Below are 18404 nucleotides of genomic sequence, written 5' to 3'. Positions count from 1 at the left end.
AAAACGTTGAAACTTTTCTAAGAGAAACTCTGAAAACTAGAATTAAGTAGAACACCTTTTCTTGTATTTTAGCAAATTGAGTGGCAAACATACACATGTGCTATTTAAAAAGCCCTTTTGAAGAGAAGAGGACATGAGGTCTCTGTGTATGTGGGGGGGGGAGGGAAGGCATTTTCTAAATGGAATTAATTTCTTTAAAATTATTTAAAAAAATAAGCACACAAAGACTAAGAGTTAGAAAGTCCTGAAGTTAAATCTTGTCTAAATTACAAACCTACGTGGAGGCCTACAGCCAAGTACTTCAGTGTCACTGAATCCAACTTCTCTATTCATTTGTGGGGATTACAGTTTGACCTAGCTTCCAAAGCTGTCATAACATAGTTGAGTCAATATTTAGGATCCTTTTAAATTATATTAAATGTTAAGTTTAAGGATTATATCATCATCATCATCATATCACCATCCTGGCTTCTGGGGCATTTTTGTCTCTCACCATGCATGCCTAACTTGTTACTCAGGCATAGCAATGGAACAGGAAGAATTAGACAAAAAAAAAAGAAAAGAAAAGAAAGAAACACAGAAGAAGTAGAATTGATCCCTTGAGATGATTAAAAATGTCATCAAAGCATCTAGACAGCCAAAACTTTAAGCACACAATCTTTCGTACAACACTGGTTCTTCCACTTCTTGCTTCACTCTCTGGAGCCTATGTCTGCCTCCAGAAAAGAGATTAAAAGTAATTCTATGCCAAATCATGTCTGGAGAGAACGGGGTTGTTTGCTGCTAGCACATCCATGGAAGGATGAATACGTACGGTAAGTCAAAATGAAATCCACCTAGGATTTGCCCTTCCCAGGAAACAAAACATGGCAGGAACAGATGGAGATGGATGGCATTTCTTTTCTAACATTTATAAAGTGGCTGGGGGGAATTTTTTAAAATCTGTTTAAGCTTTAAAAAAAAAACCTTTGCAATTATAGCAGCACCTGCCTCATGCAAAAGCAGAGGTGCCTCCTGAAATGAAGAGAAAAGAACCTTTGGCTACACAGGAAATTAATTTAAAAACTAAACCCAATCGTAGTTCTAGTAAAATTCTGATGAGATTTTTCTAGAGGTTTTTTTTTAAATAAAAATTAAAAAACAACAACAACCCTGAGATCTATCTTCTGTACCAAGATAGATCCCAATGACTGAGACAGTTTGAAAATGATAGGTCTCTTGATCATCAGGCAGCAAAACAGAAATGTTTGCTTTTGTCCGTATCTTCTTTCTTTCACTCCTCCATCTTTCTATTAAGTTACCAATGGTTAAGAATGGAGCAAAAGACAACCAGGGCTAGTAAAACAGCTTGGTGTACGTCACTTTAGCACTCTTGACATAAGAATGAACAAACAGCTATATAAATGCCCAGGCCACCATTTTGCAATACAATTAAAATTAAAAAATAATACACAAATAAATACTAGGTGTACAATCTTCTTTATAGCATTAAATATTGCTAATCTAGTATGGTTGGAACATAAACATGGTGGCGCAACAGCCTACTTTAGTAGTAATCCTTATGTAATTATCTTAGCCCACCAGCACGGCTATAATTTCTGCCCCCAGTTCCTAAAAGGTGAAAGTAATGGAGAATTTATTATCTCCTTCTAACATTTCTCAGGTTCCTAAGGTTTCTCAGCTGTAGTTAAAGAGCAGTTAGGGAGGACCCAAGAATTTGCAAAATCAGTTATTAATCTCTAGAAGTGACTCCTTAAAAGCATTCCAAAAATCCTACATTGTTCATGGCAGCTGCACAATTTTGGGTTCGTTTGTTAGTTTTCTCGGAACTTCCTATTTTAAACATTTAATTGTTGAATTCCCTGGCAGGCATCAGTGACAAATGTTGTCAACTCAGCACAGACTTTGTGTTCCTCTCCTCCAAAGGCTTGCAAACCTACGGGACCTGGTGGTCTGCCAAGAATGTGATGCTTAGTGGCTCTGTAAACACAGTCTCACCCAAAAGCTGATTAATATTTGAGGCTGCAGAGGCTGTTTTAAGATCAAAGCTAGTACTCTAGTCTGATTCTGATAAACTATATGATAATGAGATTAAAAAAAACACAGTTAATACAGCAAATTGTTTGGGGAAAGTATGATCAAATGTTGCCTAACTCTCTCATTCCATTATGAGATCTGTCTCCAGAGAGACCTCATTCAAAGGAAGTATCTAATGTCTCTCATGAGACAGATCAGTTGACCTTTTAAATTAACAATTTCTTTTTAATCAAAGATTTTAAACTGAAGGATATGGCTTTCTGCAAGAGAGGCAAATGTATGCATTGATTTCCTGATCTAGTGGCAAAAGGAAAAATTCTCATGGACAAGAGAGAAAGCAAAGAAGGAATTCTCCAGACTGGGGGTGGGCACATAAGAGCGGATGTGTCTTGGGCTACATAAAGTCCTTTAGGATAATTTTAAATTCCCTTTGCTAGAATTAATTGAAATAAATTGGAAAGAGGAAGGACTATGGTCCTTGTCCAAAATTTTCACTATAGTTATCTTCTATTGCAGGGGGCCCCAACCCACTACCAGGCCTTGAGCTGCTTGGAACAGGGCTTTGGAAGTGGTGTGTGAGTGTGCACGCGACCGGCACACATGCCCACTGCTCATGCTGAATCATCCCCCTGCTACTCCACAAAGGTGGAAAGGCTGGAGGAACTGTTCTATTGCTCCACGGAGAAATGATTATTTATATATTTATTTATAAAATTGACTTCATCTTAGTTCAAGGTAAGTCCGGGTGACTTATAATCATAAATACATCAGGCAGCTAGTTTTTGGAAAAGAGACAAAGTAGCTTCAGCGTCATTCAGAAGTCAATCCTTGCCCTTAATCATATATTAATCTGGGAAGTATGAATGAAGCAGATGTGTTTGGGATTCTGCTCACTGTTTCTCTTCCCATCTCTCAACAATTACTATCTAAACTATGGAGTGGTTCTTTGGAGTAGTCGGCCTGCATTCTCCTGATATGTCTCAACTGCAACTCTTAGCCGACTCAGACAACTTGGCTATTAGTGAGGGATATTAGAAACAACAGTGCCAGATCATCTGGAAACTATAGGTTCCCCACTCCTGAAAGAGTATAGTTGAAGAGAAATTTAATTATGGATTATGAACTGCAGCTCAGGCTGACTTCTAGCGCATCCAGCTCAGAAACCAGTGCAGTATCTATTTAAATCTAGGTCCCTGGGTGTGATTGACTCACTAACTGAAGTGAAAATAATTTGATAAACCCATGATTTACCACAATGACAGATACAGATTTACTGTGTGGCTATATATCTCTTAAAATCATAAAACAGATTTCAGTGCAAAGTCCATGTAACATTTGGCAAACTGTTCTGAGGTTGTTCTTTTTTTTTTTTGGCAGGGTTATTTCAAATGAAAAAAAAGCATAAAAGTTAAACTGTTACCAGTGAGCAAACTTTGTCACTATTCCTTGCATCTGCCACTAGAGTACTCTCCAGTAAGCAAAATATTGTTTTAAGAGCGAGTTAGATTACCGGTACTTCTCTTTAAACATTTCCGCCTGTCTTAGTAATGCTCTCTGTATGATTTTCCAGACAATTTCTCCTATGATGAAAACTCAATAGAGTCAATACTAATTAAATGAAACCATGTCTGTAACAAGCCAAGGCTCTAACGTACTTTTCTCCTATAGAGTCTTTTTAATCGGAATTAAGGCATCTTACTTCCTCTTTAACGAACGGGGTGGGGGGGTGGAAATCAATATGTAGAGAGGAAAGCAACAGAACAGAGGTGGTTTTATAAAAAAAACCATTCCTTTGCTTTATAGTTGAGAATATAGTTGAGAAAACAATTCTGAAGAGACATGGAGAGGGATGGGCCTGGCCTCTGGCTATTTCCACTGTATATTTGCTCCCACTTTTCCACACTGGATAGACATATTTACAGGGAAGAGAAAACACCTGGAATCTCCTGAAAACAGGTGGTCCTGTCCATCGTCCTGTGCGCTCCCACAGGGAGGGCCTCCTTAGGGTACCGCCAGTCAGTGAGTGCCGGCGGGTGGTCCCCAGGGGAAGGGCGTTCTCTGTGGGCACGCCTGCCCTGTGGAACGATCTGCCTGTGGAACCCCGGACTGCCCCCGACCTTCTTTCGTTTCGCCGGGACCTAAAAACTTGGTTATTTGATTTATCTGGCCTGGACTGAGGGGTTTTAATTTTTAAACTTTTAAATTTTAAACTTTGGGCTACTAATTGTTATTTAATCTTATTTTAATTCTATTTTAACTCTTATTTTGTCTTTTAATTTTGCCCTGTAAACCGCCCTGAGTCCTTCGGAAATAGGGCGGTATATAAAACTAATTAAATAAATAAATAAATAAAAATAAATAAGTTATAATTTGAAGATATGTAAAACGTAATATAGCAAAACCTACTATTTGGGGTTCTTTCAGCTGATCTAAAACCAAACTTGGAAGGGGTGCGGGGGGAAGAGGATAAAAAAAGGAGATTCCTAATTTTTTAGGGATATTGTGCAGTGGTCATTTTTTCAGAATGTGTCATCTGAGGTTAGTATTATTAGCTGTTCTTATCAATTAACAGCCAGTCACCAAAACAGAAGTTATACCTGAATATACTTTTTTAAATATGAAAAATTTAAAACAGAAATGAAGGTCTAGTTCTCGTAAGGACGTCTACAGAATTTTCTTGCTGTATTTTTTAAAAATTTGTTATTATTTCAAAATAAGTCTATTATAGTAATTTCAAAAAGAAAACAGAACAGATAATGTTTTGTTTTTAGCCTGTGTTAAATTTTTGTAATTTTAATCCATTTTCATATTTATAATCATTTGAATGTTTTTTTTAACCTTGTTGTAAGCTTCTCAGAGTTGCCTGAACGGTGAGATGGATGGCAAATAAATTTGACAAATAAATAAATAAAAATTGGAAAATTCAGTGGCTATACAAGTAATCATAAATCACAGGTTAGTGCGGATAGAACAGCCTGGCTCCCTTTTTCCCCCGTTCAAGGTTTTCAGCGATAAGAGATAAACAGCAAATCTTCTGACTGCCATTAATTCAGTTTATCATTAAAACCACACCATAAATTGTAGTCAATATTAATAATGGCTAGTATAAATCTAGCACTGCTAGCACTGTATAGTTAAGTCTGTCCATAGTTTGTCTGGTTTGGATAACCTATTGAGTTATAGTAAAACATAAATGGAAATAAAAAAAACTGGCAAACAAAAGAGGAGGCAGCAGGGGTGGCTGCAAATGTGTACCAGCAAATGTGTACGTATCTGTTGTGATTCAGGGTCAGCCTGTGGGTTCGGCAGTTGGGTCGGACGATTCAGAGGAAGAGGAGGGGGGTGTTGGAGAGCTTGCTGAGGATAGTATTGAGGCTCCGCAGAGCCCTCAGCCAGGCCCCTCTCATCTGGTTACGACGCTGACCCAGCTGTGTGAGCCTGACAACGTGGATGAAGATGACCCACAGCTGGCCCTGTTCAAGACGCCCGACGCAGGAGGCAGTCAAGCAGGAGTAAACAGAGGAAGGCAATGGGGCACCTTGGAAGGAGGCAGAGAGAAGCCACGCCCTGAACTGTTTAAAAGGGGAATGTGTGGGAGGGCTGGTTTGCTGAAGGCAACCATTTGAATAGCTCCTGTTTCATGGTTCGTGTTTTGTTTTGCTCTGTTTGCTTTTGTGTCCATAAATTTGGCAGGCTTAGTTCCAGCCTCTTGCCTTCTTGTAAAGGGGTTGTCCCTGCCTTTTCTGCAGGGCCGGTAGTAGGCTGGTACAGAACAGTATCCAAGATCTAGACAGGCTTAGTACTTGTCATGACAAACTATGGTTCACATTGCCTGAAATATAGCAGTCAAGGAAATCCTGCGAAAAAATTAAAATCAGTCCTAAACACATATAACATACCAAAGATCTGTTATTTTCAAGTAGCCACATCTTTTGCAACTGGCTACTTTCTACTGTTTCATTACACAAGTGATTTTACGTACCACATCCGGGTTGAGCCTGAAGGCCAAAGGAAGAGAATAAAATAAGGAACGAATGGTGGTTAGCAGTGAAGAGCTCCAGGACTGACGGACCTCCCGACTTCTGGGAATGCGATGGAGGGCAAACTGTAACTCCTGGGGAGAATTAACAGATTTGTAGATAAACATCATTTGGGTACTACGGTAAGCATGATTTCCTGTACTGTAAAGCACTCAGCTATATAAACAGTGACAGATAAAGAAGACAGTCTATCTTAAACAGGGCTCCCGCTTTATTTGCGTTGCATTTCAGCATGAGCCACCAGAGATAATTCTGCAAAAAACTTAAAAGGAGAAAGAATCCACATTTAAGATTCCCCCCCCCCCACACACACAGACCTCCCAAAACACACGGAAGGAATCTCAGCTAATTTAAGACAACCTTTCTAATTCAAAGGTAAATTCTTTGGAAAAAGAAACAAATCTTCCTTTCAGGTAAATAAAATAACAATACATGCTGAATTTCTTGTGGCCAAGACTTTTTCTTTCTTCAAAGCAGCATTCAGGAAAAGCCTTTTGGGTAAAACCTTGAGAAATATAGAGCTAGGAAGCACAGACCAATCTTATATTTAATGGCTCATTTGCAGCTACCATTTCATCGGTACCATTTCATTGTCTCTATAGGGAGTGATCAGACTGGTATCTCCTGCTGTTTGCTTAATTTCCACAGGTTAAAAAAAATATCCTGCATCAAAGTCCCTTCCAACCTTATGATTCAGTTTCTCAGAAACCTATTACAGTAACTTGGCAGGAAGCTATGTTTGCTTTTCTGGTACACTATTTCATTTTCTATATGGCCATGGAGGCTGTGACCTTTCCTGTAACTATCATGCAACCAGCCTCTCCAGGTTACTAAAAACAAGTAACTTTTTTGAGTGCTTTTGAGGAGGTTGGCATAGATGTATCACACAGCGCTAGATCACGTGCACCACCTGGTGGACGTTAGTAAGACTTCAGCCTTTTCTTCCTACATTTGTTTCATCCAGAGATACACGCCTAAAATCAAGAAATTATATTTGGTTATCTCTGAGCAGACACTGAGCTTAAGAATTTGTTTTCAGAACTGAATTCAATTTTTCAGGAAAAAAAAGTCTAATCTGGGTTACTTTGAAATTTCATGTCAGCAACCTCCTCTCTCCCTCCCCATCTATATTCATGTCTGTTTGTGCATCTACCAATCTAAATCTATGAGCAATTATTGTAAAATACTTTGGGAGTTTAAGATCTTGTTATTACAAATAGCTTTGTAGATTCTGATCTACACTTTAGCCCACTTCTGGGTTTGATATGAAATTAAATCTTCGGTTCATACCCTCTTAGAAGTACCTGCCAAGCTTTGAATATTACTTGGCATTAATGTTTAATACACATATCTTAGATTTGTTTCAGGCAGATATCCATAAGTACAAACCAAAACCACGTCAAACACACCCTTTGTATCTTTTTTGCAATCAGGCCTAAAACAAATCAAGCATATAATAACTGTATCAGATCAAACCACCAAACCATCCTTTACTACCCAAGATCTAGCTTAGGAAAGCTCCAGAATAATCATCACACAGTTCAGGGGTGTCAAACTGCCAGCCTGCGGGCCGAAACCACATCCACCCCAGCTCTGGCAATGGGGAAAAAGTCACGATACGTGGCAAGTGTGACACCCCTGACATAGTTGATAGCCCCATGAGACAGTCTCTGGTCTTCTGTCTATATGATTTCCAGCTGGTCAGAAGGAAATGCCTACCGGTGCCCTGCTCGTTAAGTTGTCCTTTCCTGCAGAAGGTACTTAGGGACCATCAACATTCAGAAGCTGTCCTGGAGACAGTAGCCATGTTTAGCCTTGCATAAAATGTATCTTTTTTGGATTGTTATTTTATGTTTTTGTTCTTTTCAGAGGTAAAATAAATAGTCCTTGAGTTACAACCATAAATGAGACTGGCAATTACAGTCGTAAGTTGTGGTGGTTGGAAAGTGGATCATCGCATGACTGGACTCAAGTTTACGACCTTTTTTAGTGGTGGTTGTTAAGCAAATGTGATGGACTTAAAGCAAACACCATGATTGTTAAACAAACCCATTGTTCACTATGGGGCATTTTCCCCCCCAGAAAGCAGAAGTAAACAACAGCTTCTGGAGAAATGTTACATATTGCAGTCGCATGACAGCAGACCGCTGTAAACAGCTCTAAACATGAACGAGTTGTTGAGTGCCCAAAATACAATCATGTGACCATTGGGAAAGATCCTGGATGTCACAACTTCAGAACTGAGTCATAAGTATTGGGGTGGGTGGGTGGGGGGTTCCTTCATAACTTTGAAGGTCGCTAAGTGACCAGTCATAAGTCAAGGACTATCTGTATCAAAGGAATGTTGCATTTATACAATTATATTTTGACTGTTTGTCATTAAATTGCTTTCAATATTGATTCCCACGGAAAAGAGGCTGTGTTAGCTTTTAGGGCAGGCCAAGGGCTACACTCAAAAATGGGTGGGTTTAGATAAAAAAGAACTCAATCGCTTTAAATTGAAAAAAATAATAATTCACACACATTCCTAACACAAGACACTTTTGCATTCATATGGTGAAGTAGTTTTCACATGTTACTCCTCCTCCACACTTCAGTTTGGGTTTAAAAAGTAATTTAAAAAAATAATGTATTTTTCCCCAACTTACTGCAGGTGGCAGCATGCATCCAACTTTTAGTTGACTGAAAATGCTGAACAGGATTAGATTTAGTTGCTACTTGGATTGATAATTATCAGCACTGAAGACTAGATAGGGAAGTTGAAAAGGCATTTCAGGAGAATTTTTCACCTTCATTCCCCCCTCCCCCACACACATTTACACCTTCCACATTTCATCAGAATACGTACACATTATTTACAGCGGTAACTCATTTCATGATCAGAAGAGGGTGCTATGACACTGAAGAGGCCCCAAAATTTTATGAGTCAAGAAAAAAAAATAACACCAAGGAGATTTAAAAAGCAGAATCAAAAGGAACACCCAATAGTGAAGGGGCATGAAGAAGGAACAGGCAGTGCAAGCAGGATAAGAAAGGACAATAAGAGAGAGGCAGAGAAAACAAAGTGATGAAAAATTAAACAAATATCTGCAAGAAAAACCACCAAGCTGAGAGATATTCAACTAGGTTGAATATCTTTCATACACTACAATGGGTAGTCCACTGTTCTGAAATAGGAGTTCTCTCCTTGATTTTTTTTGCCAGAATAGAATAGAATAGAATAGAATAGAATAGAATAGAATAGAATAGAATAGAATAGAATAGAATAGAATAGAATAGAATAGAATAGAATAACTTTATTGTCACTTTGAATGTACACTGATCGGCATACATTAAAATGAAATTTGAAAGGCAATTTAATTAATTCAATTTGTGTTCTCACTCAAAGTAGCAGCAGATTAACTGAAGTTCATGATTGGAAATGCAAGTATTTATAAGCACCACATGTGGGGAATCCCATTTTGGAAGACATATTTCATCTCCTTTCACCCAAAAGATTAGATTGGGTTTCCATTAATTAGATTGCTATCAATAGCTACTAATTGTGATGATGCTGTGGTTTTCTAGAATCACAAGCACCATGCTTTAGGTATCAGTTGTTGAACAGCAACTATGGAAGTGACTAATGCCCATCTGTCTTCCTGAATTTATTATTTTATTTATCAAACAAATTTAGATAACCACCCAACTCACACACAGTGACTGCTTGACTACTGCCAGACACAAAATGCTAGATTACTCAGTTTATATAGCAATAATCTAAATATTCTGAAACCTACATTGTCCTCTATTTATGTAATTCAGATGATATGATGATGGTGATGGTGATGGTGATGATGATGCAGGATAAACCTTCTTCTGCTTCAGTGCAGGAAAATACAGGTCTCCAAACAAAGAGAGAGAGAAAAAAACCTCTAGTCTAGTACCTCAAAGGGAACAAAATCTCCATTAATTAATTTTTTATATCCGAGAAAGAAGTGTAATGAGGATCAATTATTTAAGTTGTCATCAGGATCACAGTCCTTAGAATTTGACAGGTAATTAGAGTAGACAAGTAACTGGGGTGGCAATAGGAAAGCAGTCTCATGCAGTGCAAAATCCTACAAAAGACAATTGTCAGAGACAATCTCTGCTAAACAGAAAGCAAACACAAAAGTGTTCTTTTGTTACCTCGAACTTGTTAGTTAGGACAGAATACAGATTGTCCTCGACTTACAACACAGTTCGCTTAGTGACTGAAGTTACAACGGCACTGAAAAAAGTGACTTATGATCATGTTTCACACTTATGACCATTGCAGCATCACGTGATTTGCATTTGGATGCTTGACAACTGACTCACATTTATGATGGTTGCATGGTCCCGGAGTCATCACCATTTGTGACCTTCTGACAAGCAAAGTCAAGGGGGAAGCTAGAATCACTTAACAGCCATGTTATTAACAATGGCAATGATTCACTTAACAAATGTGGCAAGAAAAGACATAAAACAGGGCACTTAACAAATTTCTCACTTAGCAACTTAAATTTTGGGCTCATATATTCAGGATTGTAATATACACATAACATTAAACTCCACCCTTCTTCCTGATGTTTTATTTATTTGTTAAATGTATTTGCCACCTATCTCGCCATGGGGCTACCCTAGGCAGTTTACAAAAATAAAAAGGAAGAAATGAAAAGAGTATGTTTTTCTATAATTCTACACGGAAAGAGATGAAAGGATTTTTTTGGGGATCTTCAATTCACCCACCTCCAAACCTCCCAGTTTATCTTCACCGTAGAAGCAGAATTGGAAGTTAGCTATGTCCCATATTAATTCAAGCAAGAAAGTAGTGCTGGCAAAACTGTAAGAACAAGCTTGGATGTGTGCTGAATCAGGTACAAAACTAGAACTGTCCGGCCTATTCCACCGGCCTGCTAGATAAATACACACAAGAGTTTCTAAATCTATCAGTCTTGAAATGTGTTTGAAGGCTTTATGTAGTCTTCAGCCAGAATAGCCAAAGGGCATGTTGCCCAAAGGATTATAGCAGTTGGAATCCAATTCATCTGGAACTCATCAGGTTACAGTAGTTTGGGCTAAACATATGCTAATAGCCATGCTGGTGGATTATAAATGTCTAGTGCTTCTATGAAGCATCAGGCCGGAGAACATAATTTTGAAATGTGGCTACTAATCTTACTGCTAATAAAAAAGCATCATAATGCCAGGATACTAATGTAATTTTCTGCTTATGCTGCAGGCATATTCTATGCATCTCCAGGGTGAGTAATCCAAACAAATTAAACAATGAAGTTGGGAGGGCTAGAAAATCATTATTTGAGGGAAAACATTCTAAGCCCTTGTCTCTATATAAAGCCGCCGCAAGAGAGGGCTCACTTTATGTTCTGTGGCTGAACAGGATAGTTGAGCCCTAAACAGATGTGGGGTTGTTTTGGATTGGAAACTGAACTCTCCTGTTCTGGTGCTCTGGTGCTTTTGGGTTTGCACATTATGCTAATTTATCTTGTGAATCATGAAGTTTGAACAGAGCCAGAGAATAATCCTACATAGTCTACTTGGACTCACTGAGTTCAAAGGGACATTATCTCCAAGAAATGGCTATAGGGTTGCAACCTTGTGGTTTGGAATACTTCCAATAGTTCCCTTCCCTTCCCCATGAATAATGAAATACCACTGGGAAACAAATTGAAGTATATAAAAGATTATGGCTACAGTCTCTCTATCCTGTTCCCCACCCCACCCCTAAAAAAAAACAAAAACAAAAACCCAAAACTAGAGCAATTTAAGCTCCTGCAAGTGTTTCACTTTGGTTGGGAAATTTTAAGAAAAAAAGAAATCTGAAATATGTTTAATGGATTATCTCAAGAATCTTAAATACACAATGATAAAAGAGCAATGAGCAATTAATGGAAATTATTCATGACTCAGTTCAACAACGCAAGACATTGCAAACCCCCAATGCTTAACCAATCTGTTCTGATGCTTAGGCTATGCCACTTTTAACTTTTTAAAAAAAAATTGATAGAATAAATGCAAGTATATCTCAGGCTTGTGGAATCTTTATTTATTTATTTATTTTTTAAGAGAACCCAAGATTTATCCAGCAGTTTGATAAAAAAAAGATATACACTGGAACTATGTAGTATTAAGCCCGGGAAATTATTTTGAATAACTGGACTGACAGAACTGAAGGTCTCCTTACATAACTCTACTTTTGTTTACTATTTTCCCCCTTCATAATTATTATACTAGATAGCTGACAGTGAAACATCTGTTAGTCCTATAAAGTAGTCTGGACAAGAAGCACAACCAGAAGCATCAGCACTATTTTTATTGTAAGGTTACATTGAACAGAATCTTGCAAGACTGAAAAGGTATCTCACCTTTGCTCTATTTTTAATCTCTGGAAAACTAGGGCCAGTTCCCTTCCCCCCACCTGTGGACTGAGCTGTGGTGGCACGGTGGCTAGAATGCAGTATTGCAAGCTATTTCTGCTGACTGCCAGGATTTCGATCCCCACCGGCTCAAGACTGACTCAGCCTTCCATCCTTCCGAGGTCGGTAAAATGAGACTGTTGGGGGCAATATGCTCACTCTGTAAACCTCTTAGAGAGTGCTGTAGTGTAAAGCACTGTGCCACGAGCCAGGTTCACGCACGTAACCCCCTAACATGTTTGTCTGAAGTTTCACCCGTAGCTTATTCTAAATTGTTCCCATCTTCTAGGCTTTAGGGAGTATTTTAAATAGCTCCCATGAGTATTGACTGTTGCTGTTTGGAAGCTTCACTGCACAGTGAAAGGTGGAAGAATAAAGGGGATCCTTGAGAAAAGGATTTGTCTTAGCAACCTTTTCAAGAAAATGATCTGTTCTCATGAACTTCAGAAGAAATAAGAAACCTCACTCCATTTGGCCTAGAGATCAGATATATCCTATCCCAATGCATGCAGACAGAACGGATTAGAGGTATAAGACAGAGCCAAAAGTCCAACATTGGTAACTTTAAGACCTGTGAACTTCAACTCCAGAATTCTCCAATCAGCCATGGGCGGGGGGGGGGGGGGGGGGGGGGGGGGAATCCATCATTCACAAGTCTTAAGGTTGCCAAGGCTGGACATCCCTGTTCTTTAAAGACAGATGTACAGTGTTATTTTATGTTTGGAGGATACAGATGCTTCAAGATTATCTCAAAGCCGGGTCCCTTCCTCTGGAGTTAGTGCTTAGTGAAGCTTTCTCTGGCCTGCATGGAAGGCCCCCAAGATAATGAGAAAAGTGAAAAAATTAGGGATGGAACTTTAGTGCAAATTGGGAAAACTTACAGTATTTTAGCAGGAAATGTGACATTAATATTTAATAAAATATGAGCAATTAGAAAAATAGGTATAAAAACTCACCGAGGAATTTGGGTATTTAGCAGCTCTCTTTTGTTCAAAAGAACGGATTTTTTCTTCACTCATCTTATCTGAATCGGCCAAAACATAATGCCTGGGAGAATATTTCTTGGAGAGGCTGTTAAGCAGCCTTAAGATTTCTGTAGTGTGTCCTCCTGAAAAATACACAATCAGAGTTAAACTCTGTAAGTTACACTGACTTTAGCGTGAGAATTTGATTTCATCATTCTGTCGATTTACCTCCGAACAAGCTCACCCCTTTTGTAGGCTGGATTTTACAAACCATACTTATTCACAATTGACTTAAATACAGTTTCCTTAATAACCCAATTCTTTCTTTTGCTTGACCACTGAACTGTAAACTAACCACAAGGGCTTGTACAAGCTAAACTATGTTGTTGGTTAGTTTGTGTTTTACTACAATGTCTAGAAAAACAAGACCAAGCAAGTAATAGTTGCCACTGTCTCCAGTTACTCACCTGTCCCTTTCCACTCCAATTCTGTTTACTAACACATTGTTTTGGGCTAATGGAGCAGGATGACTGGGCCAAGAATATCTGCACCACAGGAAATGGAGAGGTTGACCACCTTTCTTTCCTGTTTTATTTCACTGTGGGGGTACAGGGGAGAGAAAGGAAGAGATGGCAAAGTAGATTTTCCTTTGCTCACCATCAACTTACTAAGTAGTCAATTCAAAGAGGCAGGGCAAGCGAATGGCCATGTAGTACTAAGCCGTAATTTGTTTTGCAGAGACAGCGCAAGTGAATGCCAGCGTAGTGCTAAGCTGTGGTTTGTTTTAATTAGTTTGAGTAAATTATGTTGGCTTAGTGTGACATCAAACAAAACTATCAACCATGGTTTACAAAGGGCAACATCTGGGTTTAGCTATCCTGAATGAAAATCAAACAAACCATATTTTTGATATGGGGTGTAAATTTTACTAGCAAGTGTGAAAGAGCTAGCAGCTTTTTTTTTCCTCCCCAGCAAGAAGAGGACCAAATACCAGCCAGAACACTGTTTTGCTGAAAATTCTCCCTGTCTCAATGTAAGAGAGTAGAGGTAGGCTGTCTTTTCCTTATGGGTTTTCCTGCTTCCCAACCTCAAGGGAAAGGCAACGGTAACCGTTTTCAGGGGCTTTACTGTTTTTATAATTTTGGCTGCAGAGCAAAGAAAAAGCAGACTGGGATTCACTCTGCTCTCTTTTACAACAGAAGTGGCTATATTAAACATTCTTTTTCAAATACTTAGGCAGGTAGAGATACTTCTACTAAGATGCCGTTGTAATATTTCCATCAGACTACACCAAAGAACCAGGGCTGGTCTAAAACTGGGGACATCCAGGTTCAAATTACCCCGGTTCACGCTATTAACAATTATTGTCAAGGAAGAATTAAGCTTTACGATTGGAATTAAGAATTAAAATCACGAATGTAACTGTGATATTGTGCCTCTACAATATTAGGCGGAGAACCCCCTGAATCCTCTCTAAACACATCACCCAATTCCAAGCAATTTTTCTTCAAAGAAACTACAACGTCCAGCACGTCTCAGCAAGCACAGTAATCAGCAGCAAGAACGCCTCCTTTCTGTAGCGGCTGCTTTGCTTTCTGGGTAATGTAGTGCGGATGGCCACAGCTTACCCTGTGTTAATTGACTGTTTCTAGCTTTTTGTCTTACCAGAACCGGCAACCACCAGGAGTTTGACATCAGCATTAAGAGAGACAGGGCGTCGCTTCACAAACCGCAGGACGAAAAGAATCAGCAAAGGGAAAAAGATGATCGAGACGCCCAGCTTTGCCCAAAACGACCATTCCATATCCAGGCCGTCATTCGATAAAATTCTACAGTAGTAGGAAGCAGGAGGGGAATTACGGGAGCCGAAGCAGTTCAAAATACTGCAGAAACATTCTGCTGCTCGTTCAGCGGAGTGTTTTCGTCGCCGTTCTCGTTTTTTGTTTTTGTTTTTGCAAGCGTTGATTGTATGTAGCTGCAATGCTTGTTTCCCCAAAAAAGGAAAAAGAAAATATTTCCTAAATTAATAAATAGACAGCAGAGCTTAGGGTTTTGGTTTTTTTTTAGGTGTACGACAGATGTGCTTTTCTGTTAGCTTATGATGAGAATGGCAATGACCACTTTTGTGTTCTGTGGTATTTTAATGGAATATTTTTTTTAAAAAAACCCTAGTTAAGAACATAAGACTGAAGAAGGTGCATTTACTAGAAATGTAAGAGTTGAACCTTCCTAGTGTGTCGTCGTTTTGTTTTTTTGCTAGGCAATATTGACATATTAAACACTGCATATTTTGTTGTATCCCAAATTATTTATAATTTACAAGTTACATGAAATGGATTGTGGATACATAGACTTTTTTTAAAATATAATGCCAAGGTGCCACGTGATGAAAGTTCATCATGATATTGCATAAATATCATAAATAACATACTTGTGTCAAACACTGTGTTCCAAATACAGGTGTAGCAATTGAATCATAATGTCACTCCAGGTGTGTTATTTTTGGCACCATTGTGATTTGCTATAAAGTAGACCCTGATGTTTGGGATGCCACTAAAATATTATTTTATATTGATGAAAAATGTATCTGATCTAAAAGCCTGGATGGAAGTTTGATGGAAGTTTTCCAAGTTTGTGGAAAATGATCATAATTTGGTCTGGTTAATATTTTTCTTCTTTTTGTTTAGACATTAAAATAAATCAGTAATGAATTCAAATATGTTTAAGGAACAACCTTCCTCTGAATATATAAAACAGAGCAATCGAACCCCAGAACTTTTGGGCCACTCCAAATCTTTCAGCAGTGGTGCTTGCAATTACAAAATTATCTGGATTATCTGGAACAGGAAGTGCTTTATGGTGTTCAGAACATCTCTACTTAGTATCTCTTCTTCACAAAAATCCACAACATACAGACGTATGAAAGCAGACATTTTAATACATCTTAATAGCTGATCAGTGAAAGCTTTGCTAGACATATGAACATTTCAAATGAAGTAATTTAAACTATATGCCTGAAATGTAGTTCTTACCACCGTTTTTTGGTGTGTTAGTTTGGATTTTTATTGTTCTTAGCCAGGTTAGTGAGAGGAGTTATCATATTGTAATGGGGGAGAGAGAGAGAGAGAGAGAGAGAGAGAGAGAGAGAGAGAGAGAGAGAGGAGAGAGAGAGAATCATGCTATAGTATCTTCCATAGCCAAATGATGATTGTATAATGATGTAATGATCCATAACTATATATTTGTATCTTAGTACAGCATTCTAAGCTTTAAAACAGGGTCCCATAACTGATGCTATGAAGCTACATGACCCGCCTCAAAAGCCTCAGGTGTGGCCCCAGAGCTCTCCAACACTTGCTATAGAATTGTTATGTTTAAGTTACACAACCCAGATATTATTAAATATGAGAATTAAATCTTTTAAATAAATTTAATTAAATTAAATACATTCCATTGTAATTAATGCATTGAAATATTGTTTTAATTTTTTTTTATTTTTTTTATTTTAATTCCATTTATATCCCGCCCTTCTCCGAAGACTCAGGGCGGCTTACAAGCTTAGCAGTAGCCTTCATTCTATGTATATGCCTGCTTATTAGGGCTTTCACACACACCCTTATTAGGGCTTTCACACACAAAGTCAGCTTAATTGCCCCCAACAATCTGGGTCCTCATTTTACCTACCTCAGCTTTTGTTTGGACTGCTCTACTTTTTTCTCTCAGTCTTCTATTTCAAGGTTCAGGGCAACCCTTGGCTCAAAGAACAAATGTACCTTTTCCTTGAACCTGTAATTTATACTTTTCAGTGGAAAATCCTTAACTGAGTCTGAAATGCTGGGTGAGGCTTAATTTGTACCTTCTCTCAATAATCTTGAAAAAACAGGGACTAGAAAATTAGAAATAGGCTTTCAGGCTGACTTTAAGTTCCAGTTTCTGTTGGTGTAGCATAGGGGTAGGCAACCTCGGCTCTTTTATGACTCATGGACTTCAACTCCCAGAATTCCTGAGTCAGCATAGCTCAGGAATTCTGGGAGTTGAAGTCCATGAGTCATAAAAGAGCCGAGGTTGCCTACCCCTGGTGTAGCACAAAGAGCACTGCTACCGAAAGAGGATACTTTTGCTTGTCTACAGGGCTTTTCAACCTTTTCACAGATTGTACCACTTTTAGGACATGACAATATTTGAGTACCACCAGTGCTTAGCAAAGTGTCAAAAACTTGATGACTAAAAAAAGGGGGGGGAGATTTTGGGTTTTACTGATTAGATTCATTTGTTGTTATAGAAATGGCTAGTTTATAATATTATGGAAAAGTAAAAAGTTGAGGTTCAGTGTTAATGCTTCCTTCTACTGCAACAGGGGAACTCTGTTCTTTTTCGCTTCTCCCCCCTTCTCCCTCCCCACTGTGTGCTACTATTTGCTTTTGTATTTTTGTATTTTATTCTATAATCTAGTAAACTATTACAAACTGTAGGAAAAAAGAAAAAGTACCAGTTTTAATTTCTTCGGTGTCCCTTTGCTGAATCACTTTCCCTTTGCACTGACAAATGTATGATGAATTTATCCATGTTTATTAATATGCACCACTACCAGCTAGCTCATGGGTCTTCAAACTTGGCACTTTTAAGACTTGTGGACTTCAACTCCCAGAATTCCTCAGCCCTCATGGCTGGTTGAGGAATTCGGGAGTTGAAGTCCACAGGTCTTAAAGTTGCTAAGTTGGTAGACTCCTGAGCTAGCTGGTTGGCCCTTCTGAGCTCTTCCACAGTGTAGTAAGAATGCAAAAAACCCCCAAATCCCTTCCCTGTACCCTTAAAGCAGGGGTGTCAAACTCAATTTCATTGAGGGCAACATCAGCATTGCGGTTGCCCTCAGGGGGCCGGGTGGGTGTGGCCTACTGGGTGGGCGTGGCTAGAGTGCAAAT

The 18404-nt window shown here is 38.7% G+C and overlaps 1 protein-coding gene across 2 annotated transcripts in view; it reads right to left on the bottom strand.

Annotated features, from left to right (window-relative positions):
• ALG14 (ALG14 UDP-N-acetylglucosaminyltransferase subunit) overlaps window positions 1-16908 on the bottom strand; it is a 37224-nt gene extending 20316 nt beyond the window's left edge. Inside the window, exons 1-3 of one of the 2 annotated variants that reach the window (XM_081322908.1) lie at window positions 15148-16908; window positions 13474-13625; window positions 6020-6151 (exon numbers count right to left, since the gene is read on the bottom strand). In XM_081322908.1, the coding sequence (XP_081179034.1) occupies window positions 6020-6151; window positions 13474-13625; window positions 15148-15286 (423 nt within the window). In that variant the 5' untranslated portion in view covers window positions 15287-16908. The remainder of the gene's footprint in view (window positions 1-6019; window positions 6152-13473; window positions 13626-15147) is intronic. The other variant, XM_081322907.1, reaches the window with a different exon arrangement.
• Between the last annotated feature and the right edge of the window lie 1496 nt (window positions 16909-18404).

The sequence above is a fragment of the Vipera berus genome (genome assembly GCF_964194415.1).
Source record: "Vipera berus genome assembly, chromosome: 3".
Taxonomy (NCBI): domain Eukaryota; kingdom Metazoa; phylum Chordata; class Lepidosauria; order Squamata; family Viperidae; genus Vipera; species Vipera berus.
This window is presented reverse-complemented; position numbering and strand designations above follow the sequence as displayed.